Raw genomic sequence first — 16,363 nt, 5'->3', positions numbered from 1 at the left:
GGCCCTCGCTTTCTAAGGGCACCCCAGCAACCATATGATCTAACTCTATGGCACGTATGCCCTTTCATGAATCTAATATGTATGGCCAGCTTTAGAACCTCAAATCTGTTTGCATGTGATTTGTAAATCTAGCACCTGGGATACTCACATCCACTGCTATTGATACACATTGAAATCTCCCACCGTCGCATACGCAGGATCATCTGAAGATAAGCGGATAAACAGACGTGAATTGTGGTTACATTTTTTGTATTATTTCAGTTGAGCAAAAGCTAGAAGAAAACCAATAGGGCTGCCATTACAACCTCCACCTGGCTCGTCACCCGGCTTTCCCAGAGTCCTGAACAACAAATTCCCCTAGCTATGCAGCAATATAGCAATGTGGGATGTAAGACTGCATAACTAGGCAGATTTGCCGCTCTGGTGTCTAGGAAAGCCGGGTGACCATCCCTGTGGAAGCTGGAATGGCATCCATATGGGCTGTCACCCAGCTTCCCCATATAGTTTTTCTAACAACACGAGAGGAGAGGATGTCTCAAGGACTTCTATTTACAGGGGATATATACTGGGCAATGGACATATACTAGGCCACATCCAGAGACCTAGTTATGTCTAGTTCTGAAACCTACTTTTTACTTACTTTTTCCTATACTAACATTCAAAGAAGTTTTCCATATTTGGAGAGCCCCTTTAATTGTGTCCATGTGTCTTTATATCTATGTAGCAGCATTGCTCTGTTCCTGTATGACATATTGGGATATTCCATGACTTCATTAAGATAAGAGATATAATAGAAGAATGGAGATACTTTGACTATCAAACTGCACGATGCAAATACATGACATTACGAGCTCTCACCTGGCACTGAGGTGGGTGTTTGCAGTGGACCTCGCCTGGAAAATACCACACAGACATTCAGAAAGTGCAGTAACATATAAGGAAAAAATGGTAATTGTAACAGACATACTTGTCTTACACATTCAGTATTCATAATATTTATGCAGATGGATTTCTTAGTTGTTTAGTTGGGGTACAGAACAATGACACACTGACATAACATAATATGTAACGGATAAAAAAAAAAGCATAAGTCCATCAAGATCAGCCAATTATTCTGCAATGTTGATCCAGAGGAAGGCAAAACCCCCCATGAGTCAAAAGCCAATTTTTCTCGTATTAGGGAAAAACTTCCTTCCGGACTCCAATATGGCAATCAGAATAAATCCCTGGATCAACAACCCATCTCCAGAAATCTAGTAACCATAACTTGTAATATTATCACACTCAAGAAAGACATCCAGGCCTCCCTTAAACTATTTCAGTGAATTCACCATTACAACTTTCTCTGACAGAGAGTTCCATAGTTTCACTGCTCTAAGGCTGGGTTCACACGAGCATGTTACGTCGGTAAAGGACGGAACGTATTTCGGCCGCAAGTCCCGGACCGAACACACTGCAGGGAGCCGGGCTCCTAGTATCATAGTTATGTACGATGCTAGGAGTCCCTGCCTCGCTGCGGGACAACTGGCCCGTACTGTAATCATGTTTTCAGTACGGAACAGTAGTTCCACGGAGAGGCAGGGACACCAAGTGTCGTACATAAGTATGATGCTAGGAGCCCGGCTCCTTGCAGTGTATTAGGTCCGGGACTTGCGGCCGAAATACGTTCCGTCCTTTACGGACGTAACATGCTCGTGTGAACCCAGCCTTACAGTAGAGAATCCTTTCTATGTTTGCGTAGAAACCTTCCTTTTTCTAGACGTAGAGGATGCCCCTTGTTATAGTTAGAGCCCTGGGTATAAATAGATCATGAAAAAGATCTCTGTATGGACCCTTGATATATTTATACACAGTCATTGGGTCACCCCTCAACCGTCTTTTATTCTAACTTAATAATTTTACTTTTGATAATCTTTCTGGGTATGTAGTCCACCCATTCCATTTATTTTATCTCTGTTTGCCCGACTTTGGAACCCGCTCATGCACTACTATGTCTTTCTTGTGCACAAAACTGTACACAATATTCCATGTGTGGTCCTACAAGTGATGTATAAAGTGGTAGAACTATGTTCTCACCATGTGCATCTTGACTTAAAGAGGCTCTGTCACCAGATTATAAGAGCCCTATCTCCTACATAATCTGATCGGCGCTGTAATGTAGATAACAGTGGTTTTTATTTTAAAAAACGATCATTTTTGACAAAGTTATAAACAATTTTAGATTTATGCTAATTAGTTTCTTAATGACCAACTGGGTGTGTTTTTACTTTTTACCAACTGGGCGTTGTACAGAAGAGTGTATGACGCTGACCAATCAATGACCAATCAGCGTCATACACTTCTCATTGTTACAGTGTGATTGTGCAGTGAAAGAAGCTGGGCTGGAACAATGAGAAGTGTTTGACGCTGATTGGTCACTGATTGGTCAGCGTCATACACTCCTCTGTACAACACCCAGTTGGTAAAAAGTAAAAACACGCCCAGTTGCCAATTAAGAAACTAATTAGCATAAATCTAAAATTGTTTATAACTTTGTCAAAAATGATCGTTATTTTTTAATAAAAACCACTGTTGTTATCTACATTACAACGCCGATCACATTATGTAGGAGATAGGGCACTTATAATCTGGTGACAGAGTCTCTTTAACAGCAGCTGCCTGACATTGGTTGCTACAGTTAAAGAGGCTCTGTCACCAGATTATAAGTGCCCTATCTCCTATATAATGAGATCGGCGCTGTAATGTACATAATAGCAGTGGTTTTTATTTTGAAAAACTATCATTTTTGAGCAAGTTATGAGCTATTTTAGATTTATGCCAATTAGTTTCTTAATAGACAACTGGGCGTGTTTTACTTTTTACCAACTGGGCGTTGTACAGAGGAGTGTATGACGCTGACCAATCAGTAACCAATCTGCGTCATACACTTCTCATTGTTCCAGCCCAGCTTCTTTCACTACACAATCACTCTGTAACAATGGGCTGCAACAATGAGAAGTGTAGGACACTGATTGGTCACTGATTGGTCAGAGTCATACACTCCTCTGTACAAGGCCCAATTGGTAAAAAGTAAAAACACGCCCAGTTGTCTATTAAGAAAGTCATTAGCATAAATCTAAAATTGTGCATAACTTGCTCAAAAATTATCGTTTTTCAAAATAAAAACCACTGCTGTTATCTACATTACAGCGCCGATCACATTATGTGGGAGATAGGGCACTTATAATGTGGTGACAGAGCCTCTTTAAGTTTACTGCCAACTAATATTTCTTAGTTCCTTTCCCTGTCCGTTTTATACAAACTTTTCCCATTTAGTATGATAAATGTGAGGTTATGCACTTGGAAAACGAAAATTGATGCTAACATTACAGTGGTTAACCTCATTTGCCACTTCCCTGACTGAGCCTCCAACTTTTCCAGAGTTTTTTGTAGCAGAATACTGTCCTCCTTTGTGTTTATTACTTCACAAAGTTTAGTATCCTCTGCAAATATTTAATGGTTTACCGTGCAATCCCTCTACAAGATCATTAATAAATATATTAATCAGAAAGAGCCCAATACTAACATTAATAAATATATTAAACAGAATAGAGCCCAATACTGACCCCTGTGGTACCCCACTAGTAACGATGACCCAATCTGAGTATTTACCATTAATACTCACCCTCTGTTTTCTATCACTGAGCCAGTTACTTCCACACATTTTACCCCAGTCCCAGCATTCTCATTTTATGCATCAACCTTTTATGTGGCCCAGTATCAAATGCTTTGGAAAAATCAAGATATATGATAACCAATGACTCCCCCCGGTCCTGTCTAGAACGTACCTCCTCATAGGAGCTGATCAAGACCAATTTGACAAGACCAATCCCTCATAAGCCATGCTGATATAGAGTTATACATTTATTCTCACTGAGATACTCCTGGATAGCATCTCTAAGAAAACCTTCACACGTTTTATCCACAATGGAGGTTTAACTTACGGGCCTAAAAATTCCGGGCTAATTTTTTGAGCCCTTTTTGTATATTGGAACGACGTTAGCTACGTGCAAGTCCTGTAGACCATGCCGTTATACAATCCTTCAATATCAGAAATAATGGTCTGTCTATCACTGTATTAAATTCCCTTTGAACTCGGGGGGTGTATTTGATCTAAACCTGGTGATTTCTCTATTTTAATCTTTTTAAAGCGGCACTGCACTCCTTCCTGGGCTAGTTAAGTGATATTAAATGGAGAATTTACTTTTGTCCCTGTTTATCTGACATTTAATTCTCTTCATTGACCCCAATGCTTTTTTTCTCTCCACATCACCCTCCACAATTTCTTCCTCATTACTTTTTAAAGGATTAGCACTTTTAGTTTTCCTCTTTTTAATATTTATATCATTAAAGAACATTTTAGGGTCCGTTTGTTTCTGCTCCGTAAGGTTTGAGGTTTTTTTTAGCAGAAACAATAGTGAAATCAATGGTAATACAAACGGAAGCTATGGTTTCTGTTTGGCTTTCCATTCATCGGTTCCTCAGAAGGAAAGGTCTAACGGAATCCATGAACGGAAGGCCGACGCTGATGTCAAAACACCCTAACACACAAGAAGAAGAAAAAAACACACAGTGTACAGCACAGATCTCACCTTATGACCGGTGTTGCGTTCCTCTGGGTATTGTAAAAGTTTTCATAGGGAATTGGAGCTGGAATTTAAAGAAGGTGTTAGATATGGTGCTGCTGAACTGAAATACTTTGGGCCCACCATTACAGTGAAGCTAAACGTTTGACAAACTTCTGATATGTCATAGTGACATGTCAGAAATTTGGATTGGTGGGGTCCGAGCACGGAGACCCCCACCAATCGTTAGAACGAAGCAGCTGAAGCGTTCGTGAGAGTGCTCAGCTGCTTCGTGTCTGTTCGGCTTTTTCCGGAAATAAATGTATCGTGTACGGACTCAATAGAAAGTCTATGAGCCCGTACTCCGATAGATCGGCTTTCCGGAAAAAGCCAAACAGAAACGAAGCGACTGAACCCTCACACGAACACTTCAGCTTCTTCGTTCTAGCGATTGGTGGGGGTCTCAGTGCTCGAACCCCCACCAATCCAAACTTCTGACATGTCACTATGACACGTCAGAAGTTTGTCAAACGTTTAGCTACACTTAAACTGCTTGGTAAACTCCTCTCTTGTAAACTTGATCAAGTAGGGATCCACGTGAAAGAGGTCGCCGTAAGGTGGCAAGTGGGCTTATACAGTTTGATCAAAATGTAAACTAAGAACCACATGTTTGTACATTTTACAATTTTGCTGAGCCGCAATAGATCCAGTATAGCAAGTGGATGTGCGGTCCAGATTTTCTTCTCCCCTTGTGAAACTCTTCTCCTGTGATTGCAGACATAGAGAAATAAATGTATAGACTATTTTTCCGCTCCATTGTCAGCTTGAGATGGGATCGTCTCCTACTGAACATCATGGCACCTGTTAAGGCTGCTCCGTGTTATCATGACATAACCTGGGCCTAGGCAGAAAATCCTCTAGTGAGTTCATTATTTAAAAAAAATAAATCTATAGGGGCTGAATCAGTCGCCTTACAAATCAAGTAATAATGGAGAGCAGGTACAGAAAATGTGTTCTCCTCGCAAAGCCTTTTGCCTATTAGCCATGTGACTACTACTAATGCAAAATACTGGTGTACAAGTAGAGCAGCCATAATGTAGTAAGTGTGTCTAGAGTGTTGTGAGTGATGCCAAAAATATTACATAGAGTACGCCATATTGAGTAAAGGGGTTGTCTAGGATTTTAAAAGCAAACCGCTCTACAAAAAGCGTCTCTTCAGCACATCCATGAATTACAAAGACAACCCATTGATTTCAATAAGAAGTGTGTAATGCTTTATTTCACCTGTGGTGGCACTGCAGGATAACAGAACACTTGTTGGTGGGTTCCTCCAAAAATGAAAGCTGATCGCTGGGGATCTTAGCAGTGGAGAGCCAGTGGTCAACTTCTTTTTAAGGGATACTTTTAAGAAAAAGTCATGATCCAAAGTGGGCAACCCATTTTAGCTTTAATTACATTAAACTGGATCTTCTCTTTTGGCCAAATGCGCACAATGCGTATTACGTGTGGATTTGCCGGGCAGATTTTCATGCAGCAAATCCGCAGCGTAATACAGTGCCAGCAAAGTCAATAAGATTTTAAGAAATCTCCTCTACACTTAGCAAATTTTTTTCCACATGTAAATTGACCTGAGGTGCATATTTTATAATTCGCAGCATGTCAAATTATCTTGCGTTGCCGCTTGCGAATTATATCTGACCAGTTTTTTGTTTTGTTTTTTTTTAAATGCAACAAAATCCGCACCTAAAAATGCATAAAAAAAACCCCGCACTGGGTGCAGATTTTACCTGTGGAATTATCTGCATTTACTTGCGCTATGATGCAGATTTTCTGCACCAAATTCCGCAACGTGTGCATGCAGCCTTAATGTAAAATGCCAAAAGAAGAAGAAGGGCTCTTTAAAGACCTACCCGGAGGTTTATCTCCTATTTTGTGACCATCTGTAAAATGTTCTATATCTTTCTCAATGTTGCAACCTTCCAGTGCTCTACGGACTTCTTCACACACCTAGAAGGGAAAGAACCAAACGTCCGGAGGTAAAGCACAATTCAGATATTACCCCAGTTACTTAATTCTCATTATCTCATCTCCATAGAAGTCAATGAGAGATGTTTCTTTGGGTTGTCTTGTCTACACCCACCAGACACCACTAGAAAACTTACAATTACCAGCATATCTCTATGACAGACTTACCACATCGGTGGTGACACACTGCTGAGACAGCTGATTGGCGTGCGACCACACCGCATTCCTGTAATAGTTTATTCTATCCCACTCCTGGTTCTCAAAAAACTATAAGGTGGAAGAATGAATGTCGTAATATGCAGAACACAACTATCATGACATACTAATTATAACAAATGTGTCATCTATCTATCTATCTATCTATCTATCTATCTATCTATCTATCTATCTATCTATCTATCTATCTATCTATCTATCTATCTATCTATCTATCTATCTATCTCATATCTATCTCATATCTATCTATCTATCTATCTATCTATCTATCTATCTATCTATCTATCTATCTATCTATCTATCTATCTATCTATCTATCTATCTATCTATCTATCTATCTATCTATCTATCTATCTATCTATCTATATCCTGGCTAAGGTAGAAAGACACATTCTTTTTTTCCATGTGGAAAAATGTTGATGACAACCGCAAGAATTTCAACATGGTTGGTTTTCTTGCAATGGTCGCTTGTTCTGTGACTTTTTCACTCATAGGGTAACATTGAGGTTGCGTAGCAATCACCATGAAGTCCTAGCCATGTTCACATGCAGCAGAATATTTTTACTGCAAAATCTGCATGTGTTACATTACATTTGGTTTATGGATTTGGCTGTTGCAATGGGTGAAATCTGTGGCATGTCCAGAAGAAATCCACAAAATACCACCCTGTCGATTTGGAAAATTTGCAGCAAGCCCTCAAATGCGCATAGATTTTTTTTTTTTCTGCACAGTATGAATGAAATGTCATTATTACACTCCATGGGTAACAATGGCCTTAAAATGGCCATACACTAGTCATTTTTATTGACCGAAACGACAGATTGTCGTCCATTGATCGTTTGTTTTCCGTGCACCGAAACAAGGACAGACCCTTAAAATCTAATTGGGGCACAATCTGACATGTTGAATTTTTTTGGTTAGTTCCCAAAAGATTCTTGCACCCACAAAAGATTTTACGTAGGGGTCTATTTCCATCTTTGCCATGAGAAATCCTTTCATCTGTTATTGGTTTTGTCAATCAACTACAAACGATGAGTTGGTGATCGTTCGGACGTTCAAAATCACTTCACACAAGGAATGTCAGGACTATCAATTACATACCACACAAGCCATAATGTGTTCCTTCTGCCAGTCTTCTCGTACTTTATCCAGCAGACTGACATTTTGCTGGTATGTTTTATCTGGAAGAAATAATGAGACAGCCAGTTTATCAACAATCCGATAATTAGAACTTCCACACGTATATGGAAGGTACAAATATCAAAGTCGGGGCTTCACTTCTCAATGTATAAAAGGAAAGGCCATACGACTGCATTGGGACATTTTGAAGTATCCATCCTTCCTGCATGTGCCCCATAGTCCAGGACCAGCTGTGGTTAGTGCAGATATAGCTGTTGTACCTGCACCCGGTGGTTGCGGGAGCCCAAAGACACCTCTACCACATAAGAAGACACCAGTATTATAAATGGCACATGGTAGGGGGGGGGGGGGGCTTGTTAGGGTGAAATCACATGCGGCAGATAAAATGTTAGCAACAGAAAATGAGTTCTGCTGCAGAAACCGCCCCATACAGATGAATGGAACTGATTTTCAGTTGTGGAAATTTCTCCAACAAAATCTGCTGCATGTGACTGCACCCTTAGGTGCAGTTTTTGGAGACTTATTTTTACGCTGTTGAATAAGAAAAAAGTGTCGGAAAAATACACTTCGGAAAATAAAAGTCACTTCTTGAAGCGTCTCACAGGCTGATTTTTCCTACTTCCCATTGACACTTCAAGAAACGCTTCGTAAATATGCCTCAAAATACACTTCGAAAGCGCTTTGAAAATCAGCACCAAAAAACATCTGGATTTCAGAGGCAGTTTTCTATTGAAATCTTCCTCGTATTTTTCTGCCTATGGGTATGTTCGCACAGGGTGACACCTGCGGATTTAGTGTGAAGCATTGCTCATAGCAAACTTTCCGTGCACCTGCGGATTTCCTGCGAGTTTTACTACAATTCCACTGCGGAATTGCTATACAAACTGCAACACACCTCAACATGTAATTTTTAGTGCGTAATTTATGCCCCTATTAACCCCTTGGTGCACCGGGAAGTACTGGTGCGTCATGGATGTAAACTGTCCCCCTGCCAAAGCGCACGGTGACAGAACCGTGCTATCAGCTGTTTATGACAGTAACACGACGGGGGACCAATCACAGCTTAGGGACGTGAAAAACTGGGCTGTAACAAGTGTTACAGCCTCTGATCTCTTCATTGTGACCGTAAATATGAGAAGATCAGACGCGGATCGGACGCGGTATAACAGCTGTGCTCCTGCCGCTGATCGCGTGGGTACACTGGCAGTGTCCACACGATCAGGGGACGGATATATCCGTCCTTTTGCGGGAACTAACTCCTGCACAGGACGGATATATCCGTCCGTTCATCGTAAAGTGGTTAAAACAACCTAAACTGGGTTGTTATGCCTGTTTATGTTGTGTTACCTGCAGACTGATGCAGAAGGGAACAAATTTCAAACATCCTACAACTGATAAGATAGATATACTACATCCGACATTACCTGACCTGTACTACAGACCATGTAATATAAGTTCTTCAATGTCCTTGTGTACTCCTATATGTGGGTGAAACTACGCTAGACTTAAAAACAAGATTGAATCAACATAGATACACCATACGTAAAAAAACGCTTGGATTTACCGGTATCCAAGAATTTCACTGAAATGGGACATGAAAAGCATCAACTTAGGTTTTAGATCATTGACCACATTCCCAGCCTACGTAGGGGTGGTAATAGATCTAAATTACTTAAACTGAGGGAACTACAATGGATTGAGAGGCTTAATACACTAAAACCAAATGGCCTCAATGTAGAGTTTGCGATGGGTGGCTTGGTCTAGGACCGACTTGCCTGGTGGTCCCTACTGATTTTTCCGTTCCTTATGATCGTCAGTATCTGACATTGATACCTTATCAAGATATTTTAAACAATTGCTTCTGCATACTATATTTATTATATATTAATACCTTTCATTTTTCTCGCAGATTTCCCAAGCACACATCACCCCAGGGGGTCCAGGAAGTTCATCTGCTACTATTTTGCTGTTATATCATTGTATTGTATACTGTTGTGAAGGTACTTTTAGATGTATAGACTACTACTTGTACAAACCCCTATACTAAGACCTGCTGGCATGGGTCCATATTTGGCATATCTCTTCATTAATAAAATATGTTTCTGACAAACGGTCAATATGTCTCGCTTTGGGCCACTCGTGTCTGGGGTTCCATGTAGTCAACATGGCACACCAATCTGCGTTCCAGATTTGAGACTGTGACACTGGCTCTCTTTTTGACAGCTAGTTGGCACCTGTCTGCCTGGAAAACTTTGACACCTATTGACTAGCCACTGCAATGTGCCATCAGATTATCCCCCGTATATGTGAGATTTTTGCCATTCAACCCCACTATTAAATATGTCCCATCTATTCACTAATATATATTTTAATGATAGAAATAATTATTTTGCCAGCACTGCCGGGTCGTACCCTCTTGCGCATGCGCTGACATGCGCACTAATGTTATCCCCTCTCTGGCCTCTGTCACCTAAATTCGGACATGCGCCGTCACTCTCTAGTACCTATTGCACGTACACATGCCTGACACGGATGCCGTACAAAGCATTCACATTGGGTCCTCCGAGAGGTGATTTTTAAATATTTAAATGTTCAATATAAAAACCTGCCACGCCACTATGGCACACAGCTGCCCACTAATTGCCACTTATATATTTATCTTTATTTTCATTGTTACACTATGTTGTTTCACTATGCCGTTTTTTATACAATATTACTTTGTTTGGCACACACCCCATGTGCTTGTATAAAGAGGCTCTGTCACCACATTATAAGTGCCCTATCTCTTACATAATGAGATCGGCGCTGTAATGTAGGTAACAGCAGTGGTTTTTATTTAGAAAAACGATCTATTTTCACCAAGTTATGACCTATTTTAGATTTATGCTAATGACTTTCTTAATGCCCAACTGGGCGTGTTTTTACTTTTGACCAAGTGGGCGTTGTGGAGAGAAGTGTATGACGCTGACCAATCAGTGACCAATCAGCGTCATACACTTCTGCGTTGTTCACGCTGTGCTGTCACTTACCCCCACGTTAACGTTACTGAAGTGTCTTGAGAGTAAATAGACATCACCTCCAGCCGGGACGCGATGTCTATTAAACACTCCCGACGCTTCGGTAACGTTAATGTGTGTCACTTACTCGAGATCATGCTTGCTGCCATTTACAGCGTGATCTTGCGAGATTACAAATGAGTTTGTTCATTTAATTGTTACGGAAACTAACTTATATGCGGAGCAATTTATTGCAGTTAATCCACAATCATTTCATGCCAAGCTAAACAGGTGGCATCCTGTTAATGCAGCAGAAATGCTTAAATTCTGGGGGTTGCTGCAAAACATGGGTATAACAAAAAAAAACAGTGAGATTATATTGGTCAACAGACGTGTTGCACCATACACCCATGTACTGCACTGCAATGTCCAGGGGAAGGTTTGACGCAATTATACAATTTTTGCACTAGAATAATAACCTGTAGTGCCCACTCCCAAATGACCCCAACTCCAACCGCCTTTATAAAATCCGGCCTGTGATCACACATTCTACGCAAAAATTTTGAGAAATATGCACCCATGAAAAAGAGATCGTGATTGATGAATTCCTCGTTCATTTTAAGGGCCAGCTAAAATTCAAGCAGTACCTCCCTAATAAAAGTGCCAGATATGGCTTCAAAATTTATACGTTATGTGGGTCTGAAACTGGCTACACCTACACATTCAGGATTTATGAGGGCAAAGACACAAAGATTGAGCCCTCAAACTGCCCTCCTGTCTTAGGTACAAGTGGTAAAATTGTCTGGGATCTCTTGCACCCCCTGCTAGACCAAGGCTACCACTTGTACCTAGACAATTTTTAAACCAGTGTTCCACTTTTTAAATGTTTGACCGTAAAAAAAAGCGTAGCCTGTGGAACAGTACAGAAAAATCAGAGAGGCCTCCCAAGGACCCTCCTAGGCCAAAGGCTACAAGTTGGCGAGAGCAGGGGAATGTGCAGTAATGGGGTGCTCTTCTTAAAGTATAGGGACAAGAAAGACGTCCATATGCTCAGCACGATACACAATGAGATAAGCACTCTTGTCCCAGTGCCAGGCAGATCAGCTTAGACTCCAAAGCCCGTTTGTATACAGGCGTATAATAAATATATGGGGGGGGGGGTCGATCTTTCCGACCAGATAATTAAGCCCTATAATGCTATGAGGAAATCCAGGACTTGGTATAAAAAGTTATTCATCTAGTCCCGGTAGCGATGTACAACTCGTACATTTTGTACAGATCTGCCGGCCATTGTCGTAGATACCTGGAATACCAGGAAAACATAATTAAAATATAAATTTTTGTAAGCAGCGAGGAAGAAGGAGAACCTTCAACGTCAGTCAGTGAATCCTCAAGAATAGTTAGAGGGCATCATTTTCCAGCAGAGGTGCCTCCCACACAAAAAAAGTTACTGGCGCAAAAAAGATGTCGCGTGTGCCACAAACGAGGAATCCAAAAAGATTCTCGTTATCAATGCGACACATGCCCCTCCAAACCCGGCCTCTGTATTAAGGATTGCTTTAAAAACTTCCACTCCTTTTTAGATTAATAATTTTGTTAATTTTTTCCATTTTTCACATTTGCCACTTTTGCCCCTTAATTTTAAATAAATTGTGAAAATACAAGGCATTTATATATGATGTACCAGAATGGCAGATTTAAAGGAAAACATTATTTATTTATTTTTACACCTAACCAACATTATTTTCCGCTATAAAAACTTTGCTCACTACATCCCTACGTGAATTGTTTAGGGGTGTCGTTTTCAAAATAGAGTAACTTCTGGGGATGTTGTATAGTTTCAAGCCCCTTTGTGTTGCTAGGTAGCAGACTATGGCCAAAGTAGAGGTATTACTGAACACAGAAGAAATGGTGCAATAAATATTGGGATGCATTCCTTCAGTATCATGAATTTTGCATTACAAAAATGCAAATTTTATGAAAAAAAACACAAATTACAATTTTTCACACCAGTGTTGCTTGTTTTATGGACCAAAATGTGAGCTCAAAATGTGCACTACACCCCCTAGATGAAAACCTGAGGGGGCTTTAATTTGAAAATGGGGTCAAGTCTGGGGGGCGTTACATCATTCTGCCAGCTAAAATCCTCTAAAGGAATGGAATAGGGCCCGTAATTGAGCTAAAATGGTGTTCTGAAAGCCGCAGGGTCCTCCTTTCATTTTGGGGTCCACCATTTGATAAAGGAGGAGATGGGGGTGGTTTTAAACATAGTAGACACAGCATAACCATTGTTGGGATGCAATTATTCAGTTTAAAGAGGCTCTGTCACCAGATTTTGCAACCCCTATCTGCTATTGCAGCAGATCGGCGCTGCAATGTAGATTACAGTAACGTTTTTATTTTTAAAAAACGAGCATTTTTGGCCAAGTTATGACCATTTTTGTAATTATGCAAATGAGGCTTGCAAAAGTCCAAGTGGGTGTGTTTAAAAGTAAAAGTCCAAGTGGGCGTGTATTATGTGCGTACATCGGGGCGTGTTTACTACTTTCACTAGCTGGGCGCTCTGAAGAGAAGTAACATCCTCTTCTCTTCAGAACGCCCAGCTTCTGACAGTGCAGATCTGTGACGTCAGATCGACTTACCTGCAAACGCTGATGCTGCTGCAGAATCAACTGTAGCCTCTGGTGCCGATGTGGCCGTCACGATGCAGGACCTGTGAGTGACGTCACAGATCTGCACTGTCAGAAGCTGGGCGTTCTGAAGAGAAGAGGATGTTACTTCTCTTCAGAGCGCCCAGCTAGTAAAAGTATCAAAAACGCCCCGATGTACGCACATAATAAACGCCCAGTTGGACTTTTACTTTTAAACACACCCACTTGGATTTTTGCAAGCCTCATTTGCATAACTACAAAAATGGTCATAACTTGGCCAAAAATGCTCGTTTTTTAAAAATAAAAACGTTACTGTAATCTACATTGCAGCGCCTATCTGCTGCAATAGCAGATAGGGGTTGCAAAATCTGGTGACAGAGCCTCTTTAATGTACTTTGTAGGAAATACAGTATGTGTCCTATACATGACACTTTTGTGACAAAAAATGAAATTTAAATTTTTTCACATCGACATTGCATCAATTCCTACAAAAAAGGTGGGCTCAAAAAACTCACTACACCACCAGATAAATACTTTAGGGGTGCGGTTTCCAATATTGGGTCACTTCTGTGGGCTTCCACTGTACTGGCACCTCAAGGGCTCTGCAAATGCGACATGGCACCGAAAACCATTCCAGCAAAATCTGCGCTCCCAAATACAAATGCGCTTTTTCCCTTCTGAGCCCTGCCGTGGGTCCAAACATCAGTTTATTACCACGTATGGAGTATTGCCGTAATCAAGAGAAATTGATTTACAAATGTTGGGTTGCTTTTTTGCCTTTATTCCTTGTAAAAAATAATTAAAAAAATTTATGTTATTTCAGAACAAAAGTAGATTTTCATCTTCACAGACTAATTCCAATAAATTCAGCAAAAAAACTGTGGGTTAAAAATGCTAACTATACCCTAGAAAAATTCCTTGAGGGGTGTAGTTTCCAAAATGGGGTCACTTTTGGGGGTTTCCACTGTTTTGGCACCGCAAGACCTCTTCAATCCTGACATGGTGCCTAAAATATATTCTAAAATAAAGTGCTTCTTTGCTTCTGAGGCCGGTGTTTCAGTCCATTAGCACGCCAGGGTCACATGTGGGATATTTCTAAAAACTGCAGACTCTGGGAAATAAATATTGAGTTGCATTTCTCTGGTAAAACCTTCTGTGTTACAGAAAAAAAAATGGATTACAAATGAATTTTGGGAAAAAAAATTGATTTGTCAATTTCCCCTCTACTTTGCTTTAATTTCTGTGAAACACCTAAAGGGTTAAAACACTTTCGGAATGCTGTTCTGAATACTTTGAGGGTGAAGTTTTTAAAACGGGGTGATTCATGGGGACTTTCTAATATATAAGGCCCTCAAAGCCACTTCAGAACTGAACTGGTCCCTGAAAAAAATCGCCTTTTGAAATTTTCTTGAAAATGTGAGAAATTGCTGCTAAAGTTCTAAGTCTTGTAACGTCCTAGAAAAATAAAAGAATGTTCAAAAAACGATGCCAATCTAAAGTAGACATATGGGGAATGTTAACTAGTGAATATTTTGTGTGGTATTGCTATCTGTCTTACAAACAGATACATTTAAACACAAGTAGCAGAAGAGGTTAGATCCAGCGCTTTGGTAGAGGTAAAATAGAAAAAAAATTTTCCAAGTTTAATTGAGTAGTATTAAAAGGTCCATATGTGGTATGGTCCCGGTGTGTGAATAGAAGGAAGGGATGATCCTATAGGCCTACGCGTTTCGGACGATACAACGTCCTTAGTCTTGGCTGTAGTGTATTTTGAAAGTGGCGCTCTGGCCAATTTATACCATGTCCGGGATAACAGCTGAGTCCTGATTGCGTTTCACGTCTTGGCGTCACATGGAACGCAACCCGGGAGTGAGATGATGCCGGCGTATGAAACGCCCGCTTTGATATCTCGTAAGTTCTCGTCTCTTATTAGGCAACATGCCCTGTGAAGCAATTTATATTACTTAGTTAAACTATGTTATAAGTTTTGTCTTGTGGAGTATAGTACTGAATTAATTAGGACGCTTGTAGGGTAGATTGTGATGCGTGGTCACATGTGCGTTTCAGATCACATGACCATGTGGAACGCAAACATGTTGGACGAATCAGCGACGTGCAATCTGAACGGGCAGATGTCATCCTATTTCTACTACATATAATGGGTAAGCGTTTTAATTCTTCTATGGTTAACAGAACTTATATTTAGATATTGCTTACTAGGAAATGTCAGTGTTGATGTATCTATGATTGTGGGCATGGCTAGTTACCGTTCGGATCACAATTGTTGTAACATTGAAATAACAAGAAGTGGCTGGATTGGGACATCTTGCGCGTTTGTAGTTCAAATTACACTAGTTAGGATAATCGGATCAAGAGTGCACGGGTAAGGAAAGTGAAATAGAGATAAAATAAAATTGTGAAAGTGTAATGCATGTCAATCAGCATATGTTATGCATGCACCACAAGGAGTGATCGTTTAAAAACATGACTATATGGAGAAATTCTTGTAGGGATCGTCTCAGGCATTGGATCCATATTGGAGAGACTATCAGAATGGCTGGACACATTGCTGCAACCTTTAGTACAAAGAACACCTGGCTTTCTAAGTGACACCAAACATGTCCTAAATTCACTACGCAATCTACGGTGGCAAGAAAATTACACATGGCTCACCTGTGACGTAGTCTCACTGTATACCTCAATCCCCCACCAAATAGCCTACACTGCCTTG

At 40.5% G+C, this 16,363-nt stretch overlaps 1 protein-coding gene and 1 long non-coding RNA gene across 3 annotated transcripts in view; one reads left to right on the top strand and one right to left on the bottom strand.

Annotated features, from left to right (window-relative positions):
* The window catches only part of LOC142662523 (uncharacterized), a 103,792-nt gene extending 93,776 nt beyond the window's left edge, over positions 1-10,016 (top strand). Inside the window, exon 3 of the long non-coding RNA XR_012850958.1 lies at positions 9,895-10,016. This is a non-coding gene — a long non-coding RNA (uncharacterized LOC142662523). The remainder of the gene's footprint in view (positions 1-9,894) is intronic.
* PSTPIP2 (proline-serine-threonine phosphatase interacting protein 2) overlaps positions 1-16,363 on the bottom strand; it is a 137,370-nt gene that overhangs the window by 1,931 nt on the left and 119,076 nt on the right. The window contains exons 9-14 of one of the 2 annotated variants that reach the window (XM_075840706.1): positions 7,947-8,026; positions 6,798-6,896; positions 6,515-6,611; positions 4,632-4,689; positions 859-893; positions 149-203 (exon numbers count right to left, since the gene is read on the bottom strand). In XM_075840706.1, the coding sequence (XP_075696821.1) occupies positions 157-203; positions 859-893; positions 4,632-4,689; positions 6,515-6,611; positions 6,798-6,896; positions 7,947-8,026 (416 nt within the window). In that variant the 3' untranslated portion in view covers positions 149-156. The remainder of the gene's footprint in view (positions 1-148; positions 204-858; positions 894-4,631; positions 4,690-6,514; positions 6,612-6,797; positions 6,897-7,946; positions 8,027-16,363) is intronic. The other variant, XM_075840714.1, reaches the window with a different exon arrangement.

This window comes from Rhinoderma darwinii, chromosome 1, assembly GCF_050947455.1.
Source record: "Rhinoderma darwinii isolate aRhiDar2 chromosome 1, aRhiDar2.hap1, whole genome shotgun sequence".
NCBI lineage: Eukaryota > Metazoa > Chordata > Amphibia > Anura > Rhinodermatidae > Rhinoderma > Rhinoderma darwinii.
This window is presented reverse-complemented; position numbering and strand designations above follow the sequence as displayed.